Raw genomic sequence first — 15,250 nt, 5'->3', positions numbered from 1 at the left:
CTAGAAAACTATAGCTAATTTAGGGTAAAAATCAGTTTGAATATTTGTGAAACCATCATACTATGTCAATGTGGAAGTATTTTTGTATTACATAATAAAATTAATAGCAAAATACAAAAAGTTACAGTTTTGACGTAACTTTTAATGTTTGTGCGGTCAACATTCTGGAGCAATGCTAGCATACTGTCCGTAGAACTTGACCTAGAACACTTAGTTGGGCAACAAAATAACTTTTCTCAGTGATTAATATGATATAAATTTGCTTTCATCTTTAAAAATGTAACGATTTTCGAAAATATGTTCCACTGGCCAAAACGCCCCAGTGTAGGCAGGATGATATGCCCATACCAACTGGACACAAGCGCAGTGAGCCTGCAGCAGTTGCTTCCAAATGATAGGGAAAATATTGAAATGTAATTTAAACCTACTTAAAAGGACTTATGTTGCTTTTTAATGGCAAGCACATATAAGGATTTGGAACCTTTTTACTAAGGGCTAGATAAAATACTAATGAAGGGCTATGGAACGTCTTTGGTTACGGTGGGGCGTATTGCCCAGGCACTTTTTGAAATCCATGCATATGTACAACATGTGATAGATTTAGTTCGGAAAAGGTATTGGAGGGTAACCGCCCCTTCGGTGGGCTTTGATCCCACGACCCCAGTTCGCATGACAGGTGCTTTCCCTACTAAGCTACGAAGGACCTCCGTCGTCCACCGCAGCTTAGCGGGTACTGATGAAACCAAATTCCCAGCACCAGGTACCAGCCGATCTCTCGCAATACATTTTCAGAATCAACTCTCTCATATGTATTTTTGTACACATGCCAACCAAGTAGGATGAGTATTTAGTATTGTCCGGCTCCTACACACTTGCTTCATCAGCAACGGTGCTCAATGAAGTAGGGTCGTGTGAGGTTATGTGAAGTTGTTGTGGCGTAGAGGCTTCCGAGCCTCTTCAAAGGAGGCTTCCGTGCCTCTTCAAAGGAGGCTTCCGAGCCTCTTCAAAGAAGGCTTCCGAGCCTCTTCAAAGAAGGCTTCCGAGTCTCTTGAAAGGAGGCTTCCGAGCCTCTTGAAAGGAGGCTTCCGAGCCTCTTGAAAGGAGGCTTCCGAGCCTCTTGAAAGGAGGCTTCCGAGCCTCTTGAAGGAGCCTCTGAAAGGAGGCTTCTGATCCTCTTGAAAGGAGGCTTCCGAGCCTCTTGAAAGGAGGCTTCTGAGCCTCTTGAAAGGAGGCTTCCGAGCCTCTTGAAAGGAGGCTTCCGAGGCCTCTTGAAGGAGGCTTGAGCCTCTTGAAAGGAGGCTCCTGAGCCTCTTGAAAGGAGGCTTCCGGGCCTCTTGAAAGGAGGCTTCTGAGCCTCTTGAAAGGAGGCTTCCAGGCCTCTTGAAAGGAGGCTGGAGCCTCTTGAAAGGAGGCTTGAGCCTCTTGAAAGGAGGCTTCCAGGCCTCTTGAAAGGAGGCTGAGCCTCTTGAAAGGAGGCTTCCGAGCCTCTTGAAAGGAGGCTTGAGCCTCTTGAAAGGAGGCTTCCAGGCCTCTTGAAAGGAGGCTTCCGGGCCTCTTGAAAGGAGGCTTCTGAGCCTCTTGAAAGGAGGCTTCTGAGCCTCTTGAAAGGAGGCTTCCTGAGCCTCTTGAAAGGAGGCTTCCAGCCTCTTGAAAGGAGGCTTCCGGGCCTCTTGAAAGGAGGCTTCCGAGCCTCTTGAAAGGAGGCTTCCGGGCCTCTTGAAGGAGGCTTCTGGAGCTCTTGAAAGGAGGCTTCTGAGCCTCTTGAAGGAGGCTTCCAGGCCTCTTGAAAGGAGGCTTCCAAGCCTCTTGAAAGGAGGCTTCCAAGCTCTTGAAAGGAGGCCTGAGCCTCTTGAAAGGAGGCTCTGAGCCTCTTGAAAGGAGGCTTCTGGAGCCTCTTGAAAGGAGGCTTCTGAGCCTCTTGAAAGGAGGCTTGAGGCCTCTTGAAAGGAGGCTCTGAGCCTCTTGAAAGGAGGCTTCCAGGCCTCTTGAAAGGAGGCCTGAGCCTCTTGAAAGGAGGCTTCCAGGCCTCTTGAAAGGAGGCTTCCGGGCCTCTTGAAGGAGGCTTCCGAGCCTCTTGAAAGGAGGCTTCCAGGCCTCTTGAAAGGAGGCTTCCGAGCCTCTTGAAAGGAGGCTGGAGCCTCTTGAAAGGAGGCTTCCAGGCCTCTTGAAAGGAGGCTTCTGAGCCTCTTGAAAGGAGGCTTCCGGGCCTCTTGAAAGGAGGCTTCTGAGCCTCTTGAAAGGAGGCTGAGGCCTCTTGAAAGGAGGCTTCTGAGCCTCTTGAAGGAGGCTTCCAGGCCTCTTGAAAGGAGGCTTCTGAGCCTCTTGAAGGAGGCTTGAGCCTCTTGAAGGGAGGCTTCCAGGCCTCTTGAAAGGAGGCTTCCTGAGCCTCTTGAAAGGAGGCTTCTGAGCCTCTTGAAAGGAGGCTTCTGAGCCTCTTGAAAGGAGGCTTCGAGCCTCTTGAAAGGAGGCTTCCTGAGCCTCTTGAAAGGAGGCTTCTGAGCCTCTTGAAAGGAGGCTTCTGGAGCCTCTAGAAAGGAGGCTTCCAAGCCTCTTGAAATGACGATTCGGAGCCTCTTGAAATGACGATTCTGAGCCTCTTGAAAGGAGGCTTGAGCTTCAGGCCTCTTGAAAGGAGGCTTCCAGGCCTCTTGAAGGAGGCTTCCGAGCCTCTTGAAGGAGGCTTCCAGGCCTCTTGAAAGGAGGCTTCCAGGCCTCTTGAAAGGAGGCTTCCAGGCCTCTTGAAAGGAGGCTTCCTGAGCCTCTTGAAGGAGGCTTCCGAGCCTCTTGAAAGGAGGCTTCCGAGCCTCTTGAAAGGAGGCTTCCGAGCCTCTTGAAAGGAGGCTTCCGAGCCTCTTGAAAGGAGGCTTCCGAGCCTCTTGAAAGGAGGCTTCCGAGCCTCTTGAAAGGAGGCTTCCGTGCTTCTTAAAGGAGGCATCTGAGACTCTTGATAGGAGGCTTCCAAGCCTCTTGAATGGAGGCTTCCGAGCCTCTTGAAAGGAGGCTTCCGAGCCTCTTGAAAGGAGGCTTCCGAGCCTCTTGAAAGGAGGCTTCCGAGCCTCTTGAAAGGAGGCTTCCGAGCCTCTTGAAAGGAGACTTCTGAGCCTCTTGAAAGGAGGCTTTAAAGGCGTTTGGATAGGACTTTCAAGCTTCTTGAAAGAATGCTTCCGTCCATTTTGAAAGGAGGTATCCGAGCATTTTGAAAGGAGGTCAAGCCTCTTAAAAATTGGTTTCCGAGTCTCATGAAAGAGGGCTTACGAGCCACGTTGAAGGGGTCTTTAAAGCATCTTGCAATGAAGCTTATTATCTTTTATGAAAAAATCCTAAGCCTCTGAAATGCGGATGGATTTTAGTTCAGAAGCATATTCTTAATACATCAATGTTTAGCTAACATATACTTATTTTTTCTTTCAATCAGATTTTCAAAATTTGTTCCTTATTCGTTTGGCCTTTATCCTTTAGGTGCTACAGTCGTTCATGCACTGTGCTGGTTGTTGTAGGCTAGATTAACTAGGATTAATTTGCGTACATTTTATGTACAATGCAAAATTATCAAAACTTTATCAATCAAGGAATTTTATTACATTCGCCATTGCGCATTTTTGTCGGTACCCCCTGAGGCCAGCGAAGGTACCCCCAGGGGTTTATGTACCTCAGATTGAGAACCGCTGCTTTAGGATAACAAATTTAGTTCAAATAGATTATTGAATTCTCATTCATTTCATTCTTTCCACTCATGTAAACCATTAGCAAAGAGAATATTAACAAATTCTTTTTAGCAAACGATTAGATCAGAACCCTGATATCTTCAGGGGTGTATTTCTGTTTTTAGACGTTGCGCATTCAACACCTCTTGTTGTAATTCTCCGTTTCTGTTGTTAAATGAATTTCATTTGCTGCTGCTTCAAGATTGATTTTCTTCTCGTTACAGATATGGAACAATTTCATTGATGCAAACATCAACACTAAACGGCAATAGTATAAAATAGGTCTCACAAATTCATGAACATTTAAAAAAAATCTGCGTGTCACCCCTTAGTCCCCTTCCCACTTACCCTATATTGTCCGAGATTGTTGACCACGCAAGTAAAAGACACATCTCGTCCCTGTGTCACCGTAAGATTGTCCAATGGAGCCAAAAACTCCGGCTGTGTCTCCGTTTGTGATCCATGTCCTGGAAGAAGTAAAATGCAAATCCTGTTCAGTAACTTGCACCAGTTGTTGCACAAAACTAGCATCGTCTTTACGGATTCCACTATGCACAGTTCTGGTGCAAACGTGAAAGGAAACTGGCATAATTAAATTCAACAAATTAAACCAACGAAACAATTATGACAATTTATCATCGCAGAAGTGGAAAAATCCCCATTAAGCTTTTCTTATGAATATAAGCGAAACTTCAACTGCACAATATTCATAAATAATGAAAATAATAACATATATGTTGAAAGCGTGTTACAAAGGCAAGATTGATAGAAACTGAAAGAAAAATAAGTAAAACAAAGAAAAACTCTATTCAACAAAATCCATTTAATCGCTAGGTGGATTAATCCAGGCTACTTTTTAATTTGAATAAATCCATAAGGATGCAGTTTGTACACACCCACGAACTTACCATTCACCAGTATGGCCACAAACAATATATTCAACAAAAGCTTGAGCTCCACAAAATTTATGTGTCCCATTTCTATGCTCCGTTTCGGCACTGCTCGGTTCCAGGTTTCACTTTTACTATTTCTAGCGCCACTTTGTGATATTATAATGCTTTCCCGCTTACTCATTCACTGCACCATGTGCATGAGGTACGATTCACTGTTTCACACAACAAGACCATTGGCTTCTCCTGCTACGATTACTGACTATTATGCACATTTGGCTTCTTCTCCGAATGGCACTTCCATTTATCGTATTGTTATTTTTTTTATATCTTCACTTTCCCAGCACAGTCACGTGGCCAGATAGGGGTATTTTCGGCGGAAAGCAATTTCAAATTGCATTGGAAATGTATAAACCGAACGTCGTCGGTGGCTGCCAGCAGATGGTGCTTTCAGTGTTCTACGGGAGGATGCGAAATTTTCACCACAACAAAGTGTTCGTTGGTCTTTCAGGAGCGGATCTTCGGGCATTGCTTCATTCTAATGATGATGGCACGCTGATGATAATAGGTTTCACCGTAATTGAGAGCTACGCTGAGTTGAATTCTTGTCTAATTGTGTTGCAGCCATCATCAGGGGTGTTTGGATCTGGAAAAACGAGAGGAAAAATAATGTTATTCATTAAATACAGTGGTGAGAATGAAGTTTTTTTTTTAATAAAAACAGAGCCTGCATATTTAGTAAGACATTAGCCTGCTCGCATCATAACGTTCTATGAATTCCTCAAACCTTCCTGTGTTTTGTTTTCAGTCCGTTCGAGCGATTCTTTCAGGTTGTAAAATTACTTGACTTCTTCTGGCACAGTACCACAGTGCTCGCCACATAATATTTTTTATATTCATGTATTAGTGTTGGCATTTAAAACTCTTAATTATTATCTTTGGGATAACTCGCCACATGTAGAATGACATCTGCATATGTATTTACGTAAATTGCCGTACAGATCTGATCAAAAACCCAGATCGAAGATCGATATAAGCCCGCTATTTAGCGACGAAAACGATCCATCAAAGGTGAATCTCATTTCAATTGCCAGTTAGGTTCGAGCTGAAGGGGAAGAAGAGTCTGTATGACTCAAGCCTACCGGAATCCAAAAATAAATTCACTTTCGTTTCGAGGGCACACCCCTCAAAACGGAAGCAACGCACAACTGTCATTTTTATTATTACAGTTTTGCTGCGTCATGGCTTGCATGAAATAATAAACATGACATTTGTGTGTTGCTTCTGTGTTGGATGGTGTGCTTTTGAAAACGCGAATCCATTAAAATTTGGATGAAATATTCGAAGATTTTACATGACAAAACGCCCTTGCTACGACAACCTAACATGTACCACGCGTCTCCACGCGCGGTCCATTCCATACAGCTTTTCGCGCACTGTTACAGTGACTTTTGTGGCATAATCACATTATTCCTAACGTCCGTTATGTCTAACGTCCATTATGCCTGTGCAAATGAAAAAAAAAATAGATTTTCTTTTGAGACTTTCAAACGATACAAATTCAGAGCCCGTTTCGTTTCCCGGTTGGCAACCCAGGACCGTCATAGGAAGAGGTAGCCAAATTCTTGAGCAGTTGGATATGAATGTTATGCTAGTGGAGACAGCGTATCGAACTGTGATGAAGCGATAACTGTTTAATTGGGTTTACGATTCCTGGGGCAAGTAAAAATACAGCCCCACAGCAGTTTATATATTCAAATGAAAGGCCTGTGGAAGTGCATATGTGCGTTGCAGGAACAAATGTAAATATGTGTGTTTGATCTGCAACCGGAGCTCGATAATGATGCTTTATCATTCACGTTGGCCAAATTTGGAAATTTCCACTGGGCATGGGACTCGAACATTTGTTATCGGCTTTCATGGAGTTCGACGTCATTGACCGGAAAGAAAGACTGTTTTATAAAAAAATGAAAGAAAAGTGGATTTTGTGTGGAACGTTGAAACACAAAAAGGAATCTTGCCCCCACATTAGGTGCGAAATAAACAGGATAATAGAAACGCAAAAAAAAAAAATCTGCAAAGTTGAGTTGTGTCAAGAGATGCAGTAGAGCGAATATTGTAGGCCACAAGATAGAACAATATGATCGAAGTTCTTGTAGAAGATTTCCCTTTTTTAATTCTTTATAAAGATGTTTTTTTTTTATCATTCCGTGCCGATAGTTCGAACGAGCCAGACGTGTGTGCTGTGTCTCATCGCGGATTGTGTTCGGTAGTGAAAAGGCTATTGTGTTGTGCTCCTACATACGGATCCAAGGCGATCGCTGTCGGCGAGCGAAGTAGCTGCTTCTGGCGACGCCAGTGAAGCAGGCTATTGTTACTGCTGCTACATACAGCAGCAGGGGCAGATAAGTGGCAAAACTTTTTATTGTTCTCCCTTCTGTTTGATACAGAGTGGGACTGCTTAGAATTAATCAAATTAGTTTTTTTTTCTAATTTGCTATTAGTTTTAAGTTAGTATAAGCAAAATTATCCTTCCACCTTGCGGGGTGAGAATGGAGGCGGAGACTGGAGAAGGCAGTGTGCCTGCTAAAGATGGAGGGCGCACTCGATTGTACCATGCGGCTTCGCCTGGGCCTTGGGTTGTTTACTTTCGGCAGAAAGTAAAAAGCCTAGATTTTCTCGGCATTAAACGAGATTTGACGCGTCGTTTTCCGAAGCTTGATTTTAGCCAGATCAACAGGAACAAACTACGCATCACCGCACTTACACACCAGGTGGCGAATGAAATTGCTGGCGACAGGGCGTACAATGTTGAATATATGGTTTATGTCCCCTCGCGGGAGGTCGAAATTGAAGGTGTGATCAACGCAGCGAGCCTGACTTGCAAGGATGTACTTGCGGGAAAAGGCCGCCTAAAGAATGCAATGGAGTCTACCGTGGATATTCTGGTCTGCAAGGAATTGCATTCAGCAGCCACGGTAGATGGAAAGAAGGTATATTCCAAGTCAGGTTCGCTTCGGGTGACGTTCGCCGGTTCGATGCTCCCAAAATATGTTGATATTGAAAACATGCTATTTCCGGTGCGTCTTTTTGTGCCAAGGGTATTTAATTGTACCAATTGCAAACAACTTGGTCACCCTGCCGAGTTTTGTGACAACAAACCACGTTGTGGCAAATGTTCTGAAAGGCATCGGTAGGAGTCCTGCCAGCATCAGGCAACAAAATGTGCTTATTGTGGTTTGAACCCTCCACATGGTTTGCAAGAATGCCCGGTGTACAAAAAGCGCACCCAAAAAGTGAAGCGCTCGTTGGTACAGCGCTCCAAGCAGTCGTATGCGGAAATGGTTAAGTCGCAAGACACATCCGCCACAGCCACTGCATCGACTGCTATTTCAGCCACCGTTCGTGTAAGTGATTATTATGATTCCATATCCATTGATGAATTGGACTCTGACGCAGCCGATATGGATGATCCTGCGGAGGTACACGTGCCCGAAAAGAGGAAGCAACAAAAATCATCCATAAAAGCTTGGCAAAATCTGAAGGTAATGGGGGTTTATTTAAAATCCCGAAGCAACCTGTTCCTACTGCTTCTTTTGATCCTAGTTGCAGTAAGACATTCCCGCCATTGCCAAAATCCGATGTTTCGAAAAAACATCCGGCTAGGAAGAATCAACGAAAGAAAAAAAAGTAATTCGCACTTCTAGTAAAAGTATTCCGTCCAAGCGAGGATTGATCTCCTTTAAGGACCTTGTGGACCGTTTTTTGAATTTATTTAATATTCCGAATTCATTGAGGCCTATCATTGACCTTTTTATACCAACAGTGGAAAGTTATCTGAAGCAATTGACTGTTTCATGGCCTCTTCTTGCAGGAATTGTATCTTTCGATGGATAATACGGCCAATACCCAAGATACAATCACTGTGCTGCAGTGGAACTGTCATAGTCTGAAAAATAAATTGGACGTGTTCAAGTTTTTGATTCGCAATTCCGATTGCCATATATTTGCACTCTGTGAAACATGGCTTTCTTCTGAAGATGAAATCAACTTCCACGATTTTAATATTATTCGCCAAGATCGGGATGATCATTATGGTGGCGTTCTTTTGGGGATCAAAAAATGCTACTCCTTCTACAAAATTCCCATTCCGACTGTTCCCGGCTTAGAAATCGTCGCATGCCAAGTAAATGTGAAGAATAAAGATCTTTGCATAGCTTCGGTGTACATTCCTCAAAATGCCTCTATTAATCGTCGACATTTTTGGAGCGCAGTCTCCCTCCTATCATCTCCAGTATTGATATTGGGTGATATGAACGCACATGGTATTGGGTGGGGCGAAACGTATGACGATTATAGAGCGCCTATTTTCTATGATTTGTGTGACGATTTCAATTTGAATATTTTGAACACTGGTGAAGTAACTCGAATAGGACCAAATGGTCAACAAAGCCGTATTGATCTGTCTTTATGTTCAAATTCACTATCATTAGATTGCACGTGGAAGGTAATTCAAGATCCCCATGGTAGTGACCATATGCCGATAGTCACCACAATTAAGAGTGGCTATCAGCAATCTGAGCCAGTTAATGTTCCTTTCGATCTCACGAAGAACATTGACTGGCAAAAATTTGCATCGGCGGTAAAAATTGGTATTGAATCAACTGATACTCTTCCACCTTTGGATGAATATCGATTCCTTATTGAGTTGATTCAAAAAAGCGCACTAGAAGCTCAGAAACGACCCGTTCCAAGTGCATCTGTCATCAGAAGACCAGCCACTCCTGGATTGGATGATGAATGTACTAAGTTGTATTCTGAGAAATCTGATGCCTTCAAGGCCTTCCGTAAACACGGAAGGTCAGAGCTTTTTGAAGAGTATTTGAGGCTCGAAAGAAAACTCAAAAATCTTCTCAAGGCAAAAAAAACGTAGCTACTGGCGACGTTTTGTTGAGGGACTATCACACGAAACCACAAGGACAACACTTTGGAAAACGGCTCCCAGCATGCGGGCCCGCATTTCCACCAATTAGAGTGAAGAATACCCAATCGATGGATATTCAACTTCGCAAAAAGGTCTGCCCAGATTCCGTACCAGCAGAACCGCTATTTCGAGAATCAGTAACTGATCCCGGTTATTTAGGTGGACCATTCTCAATGCTGGAACTTTCTATGTCTCTTCTTTCATCGAACAACTCTGCTCCGGGATGCGATAACATCAAATTCAATCTTCTGAAAAACCTCCCAGATATCGCAAAAAGACGATTACTTGACCTGTACAACTGTTTCATGGAGTACAACATTGTGCCACCTGAATGGCGACAGGTCAAAGTAATAGCTATTCAAAAGCCTGGGAAACCAGCGTCTAATCACAATTCATACCGACCGATTGCCATGCTATCATGCATGAGAAATTTATTAGAGAAAATGATCCTTTCAAGAGTCGACCATTGGGTCGAACAAAATGCATTACTCTCAAATACTCGGTTTTCGAAAAGGTAAAGGAACAAACGATTGTCTAGCGTTGCTCTCTTCAGATATTCAGCTGGCCTTTGCCCACAAGGAGCAATTGGCTTCAGTATTCTTGGATATTAAGGACGCTTTTGATTCAGTTTCCATTGAAGTACTGTCAGACAATCTGCACAGTAGTGGATTACCCGTTATTTTGAACAATTTCTTGTATAATTTGTTGTCAGAAAAACAAATGAACTTCACACTCGGCACTCTGACAACTTCCAGAAATAGCTACATGGGCTTTCCCCAAGGATCATGTTTAAGTCCCTTGCTTTATAATTTCTATGTTAAAAATATTGACAATTGTTTGGAAGGACAATGCACGCTCAGACAACTTGCAGATGATGCCGTGGTCTCTCTAAGAGGTTCATGAGCAGCTGTCTTGCAAGGACCATTGCAAAGTACCCTGGATAATCTGACTGTTTGGGCCAGACATCTAGGGATCGAGTTTTCACCGCAAAAAACTCAGTTGGTTGTGTTTACTAGGAAGCGGTACCCAGCTCAACTGAAACTAAAACTGTTGAATGATGACATCAACCAATCTTTATCTTCTAAATACCTTGGGGTCGTGTTTGATTCTAAATGTACTTGGAAACTCCATTTTGAGTATTTGATAGACAAATGCCGAAAAAGGATCCATTTTCTACGTTCTATCTCCGGAACCTGGTGGGGTGCTCACCCGGAAGACCTCATCAAACTCTATAGAACGACTATTCTCTCTGTTTTAGAGTATGGCTCTTTCTGCTTCCTCTCAGCAGCTGATTGCCACCTTATCAAATTGGAACGAATTCAATATCGTTGTTTGCGTATTGCCCTTGGCTGTATGCATTCAACGCATAACATGAGCCTGGAGGTGCTTGCTGGAGTCACTCCTTTAAAGCACCGCTACTGGGAGCTCTCATTCAGAATACTAATCAAATGAGGAACAAGTAACACACTTGTCTTACACAACTTCGATAAGATGCTTGAACTGGTTCATCGGTCAAGATTCTTAGAGTTTATCTCAACTACATATCGTCAGATCTTTGCCTTCCATGTTATACTCCCCTCGAGTTGACTTCACCAATGACAGTTTCTCAATTGAATACGATCTGTCCATGAAACATGCTATTCAAGGAATACCAGATCATCTTCGAAATCTTTCTATTCTCCATTTTTCTGGAAAATATGTACATGTCGATTGCAACAACAGATATTTCACTGATGGCTCTCGCATTAACGGATCCACTGGCTTCGGTGTTTTCAATGTAACTTCAACCACCTTCCGAAAACTTCAGGAACCGTGTTCGGTTTATGTTGCTGAGCTGGCAGCAATTAACTTCGCTTTGGGGACAATTTCCAATCAGCCCGTAGACCATTATTTCATCTTCTCGGATAGTCTTAGTTCTTTCAAGGCACTCCGGTCGATGAAACCTGTTAAGCACGCATCTTACTTTCTTACAAACATAAGAGAGCAGATGCGTGTTTTGGTCGAAAGATCATTCAAGATTACCTTTGTTTGGGTCCCATCTCACTGCTCAATCTACGGCAATGAGAAGGCAGACTCGCTGGCAAAGGTGGGCGCACAGGAAGGTGAGGTTTATGATAGACAATACTCGAGCAACGAGTTTTTCCCATTAGTCCGTCAGAGTACTCTTCAAAGTTGGCAAAGAAATTGGACACACAACGAACTTGGACGGTGGCTATTTCCCATAGTTCCAAAAGTTTCTGGGCGAGCGTGGTTCAGAGGTGAGGACTTAAGTCGAGGCTTCATTCGCGTGATGTCGAGACTTATGTCTAATCATTATTCACTAAACGCACATCTGTACAGAATAAACCTTGTCGATAGCAACTTATGTAGGTGCGGAGCCGATTATGATGACATCGATCACGTAGTTTGGTCCTGCTCGGAAAATGACGCCTCCAGAGAGCAATTATTGGATACCCTTGTGGCCCGAGGTAAACAACCCTTCAGGGAAATTCGAAGTGTTTTGGGAGATCGTGATGTTGTCTATATGCAGGCCATTTATAGTTTTCTTTGTGCTTCTGACATAAAAATCTAATTTTTTTTTTCTTTCTTTAAAGTTTTTTTTTGTTCTGTCTCTACCTTTTTGTTCCATAGAGCTCCATAGCTCTTGCCATCCGGAAGATGCTCCCAGTCGAACCATTCCTCGAGCACGACGACACGCCACGCCGTCACTGACGCCAAATGCCCGGATGAGAAGCTGAAATTTCCTGATCCCAAATCCTAAGCCCCGTCCATCCTTAAACATTGTAAACTAACCTCGAGTCACCACGAGTACGCTGGCTTCTACCCCCCTCTTACTAACCGTATAATAAAATGATATTGATTGTATATATCACAAAGAACAATGGCTCCGTAAAGTGTTATACACGCCTGAGCCTACCAAATAAACGAAATTGGAAAAAAAGATGTTTTTTGAGAAGATTCCACTGACCAGGCTTCGCAAAAGTGTGCTCGCAAGAATTATTACTGATATACCCATCAAATATTTGTAAGAAAAGTTAAATATTTGTGTTACCTACTCTAGTTTTTTCAGTGAAATAAATAAGTCTTATTATTGAAAAAAAGGAAAATAAATAAATAGAGAGCCGGATTATCTTTGCGTACAAAACTGACTCTTCTGTAAAAATGTATCAATTTCCTATTAAGTAATGGAAATAATCCTTTAACTAGACCGGTCAAATAAAACGTCGTCACAAGATATAATATCCAACAGACAGACATGTAGACCTTGTTGCAGCACTAAAAGTTAATTGAAATAAAATTATTCCTAATTGAGTTACAGTGAATTGCCGTCAACTCCAATGTGTAAATTGGCTCCTGTAACACGGAACTGGACCTGTGCGTTGCCGCCGTCAAAAATTAATAGCCTGATAAGAGATAACTATTTCTCCCACACTATGAGTGCCGCAAAAGGTTGATTCTTACTTCTTTTATCATATTCGTGCCTTCGCCAATGCAAACAAGAGTAGCTTTTATGGAACAAATAACCTATCCCCAATGAGCAGCCAATGTGGTGATGTGGCTAGAATGCACTCGAGTGAGCACAACCCAGTGCAATTGTTAGTGTTCTGGGTTCGAATCCCGTTGCAGTCATAATTTTTTTTATAAATGTAAACCGAAAATTTTCGCGTAAAATGAGTGAGGCGTAAGAATGATAAAACGAAAAAGGAATTGTATCATGTATGCACGCTTTTCGTTTGTCTTTCAGACTTGTTCTAAAGAAAAAAGTAGCGAGTGAAAAATGTTTCTCGCAACTACTTAGAAAAAAAGAGTCTCCTTCGGTCCGGAAATCGCAAGTTTTCGTCTCACCGAACGAACGCACAAACCTTGCTAATATCCGATAAAGTCAATACATACCTGACATTTGAAATTCGAATTCTTAATGATCTTCCTTTGAAAATATTACACCCGATTCTATTTTTACACGGGGAATGCGTTCCGTGTAAAAAAAGTTTTCAGTTCAAAACTCGAAAATCCGTGTAAAAAAAAATTTATAATTTCTCGACAAATCATGCAAAATGGAGCAACTTTGCAAAAACAATTTATAGGATTTTTTTTACACAGAATTCTTCGATTATTTTCCTGGAACGGGAAATTCACCCGTATTTCATTTAAGAATTTATCCAAAAAAAATCTATAGAATTCAATCCAGGAATTCTTTGCGAATTTGTCCTGGAAACAACTCTTTCAGGATTTTCTTTCCCAAGAAGTCCTTTTAGGAAACCACCCGACATTACATAAAATATTCCTTCAAGAATGTATCCAAACAAAGGAAATTCTTCCTTGGTTTGGATACATTCTTGATTTTCCGGGAGCAGATCCTGAAAGAGTTTTCTGATAAATATATTGGCACAGCAAATGCTGGGTAAAGCGTACCATTGGTACTTCGCGTACCTGAAGGAATAAAATAGACCCCATCTCGCGGTCCTTAGCCTCTTACCCAGCAACTCCTATCCCTACCTCCCCGCGGTGCTGGCCGGGATACGAGCAACCTTAGGGAAGATCGGGTAACCAACCCCGGTGGGAACTATGGTCGTATGCTGACAGGGAAGGGGGTTTGCTCCTTCCGGAGGTGCAAATCTTATTGAGCGTCTGTTCTCCATGTCAGGATCGGCTCACAACAGCGTCTGTTCTCCATGTTAGGGCGGCTGATCATCGTCCGAGTGCCAGCGAGGGACTCTATGAAACTGTGCACCATGGTCCACCGGAAATAAGGAGGAATGGTCCTCCGGAAATTTAGGGGTTTGGTGTCAGGCCCTGCAAGCCAGCCTTTAAAAATCATAAGCAACGAACAATCAACAAGAGAGTACGGACCGGAACCATCGGCGAAGACCACTGCGACGAAAAGGGACTAGCGATTGGAAACTCGGTTCGTGGAACTGCAAATCTCTCAACTTCATCGGGAGCACACGCATACTCGCCGATGTGCTCAAGGACCGTGGATTCGGCATCGTAGCGCTGCAGGAGGTTTGTTGGAAGGGATCAATGGTGCGAACGTTTAGAGGTAATCATACCATCTACCAGAGCTGCGGCAACACACACGAGCTGGGAACAGCTTTCATAGTGATGGGCGATATGCAAAGGCGCGTGATCGGGTGGTGGCTGATCAATGAAAGAATGTGTAGGTTGAGGATCAAAGGCCGGTTCTTCAACTTCCAGCATAATCAACGTCCATAGCCCACACTCCGGAAGCACTGATGATGATAAGGACGCATTCTACGCGCAGCTGGAACGTGAGTACGACAGCTGCCCAAGACACGACGTCAAAATCATCATAGGAGATTTGAACGCTCAGGTTGGCCAAGAGGAGGAGTTTAGACCGACTATTGGAAAGTTCAGCGCTCACCGGCTGACGAACGAAAACGGCCTTCGACTAATTGATTTCGCCGCCTCCAAGAATATGGCCATTCGTAGCACCTACTTCCAACACAGCCTCCCGTATCGGTACACCTGGAGATCACCACTGCAGACAGAATCACAAATCGACCACGTTCTGATTGATGGACGGCACTTCTCCGACATTATCGACGTCAGGACATATCGTGGCGCTAACATCGACTCTGACCACTATCTGGTGATGGTTAAACTGCGCCAAAACTATCCGTCATCAACAATGTTCGGTACCGACGACCGCC

The 15,250-nt window shown here is 43.4% G+C and overlaps 1 protein-coding gene across 1 annotated transcript in view; it reads right to left on the bottom strand.

Moving 5' to 3' along the window:
* Window positions 1–15,250, bottom strand: part of LOC134216685 (protein amalgam) — a 446,954-nt gene that overhangs the window by 36,156 nt on the left and 395,548 nt on the right. The window contains exons 4-5 of the mRNA XM_062695528.1: window positions 4,613–5,240; window positions 4,053–4,171 (exon numbers count right to left, since the gene is read on the bottom strand). Of these exons, the coding sequence (XP_062551512.1) occupies window positions 4,053–4,171; window positions 4,613–4,778 (285 nt within the window). The 5' untranslated portion in view covers window positions 4,779–5,240. The remainder of the gene's footprint in view (window positions 1–4,052; window positions 4,172–4,612; window positions 5,241–15,250) is intronic.

This window comes from Armigeres subalbatus, chromosome 2 (genome assembly GCF_024139115.2).
Source record: "Armigeres subalbatus isolate Guangzhou_Male chromosome 2, GZ_Asu_2, whole genome shotgun sequence".
In the NCBI taxonomy this organism is placed as follows: Eukaryota; Metazoa; Arthropoda; class Insecta; order Diptera; family Culicidae; genus Armigeres; species Armigeres subalbatus.
Note: the sequence above shows the minus strand (reverse complement) of the source record. Positions and strands in the feature narration are given on the sequence as shown.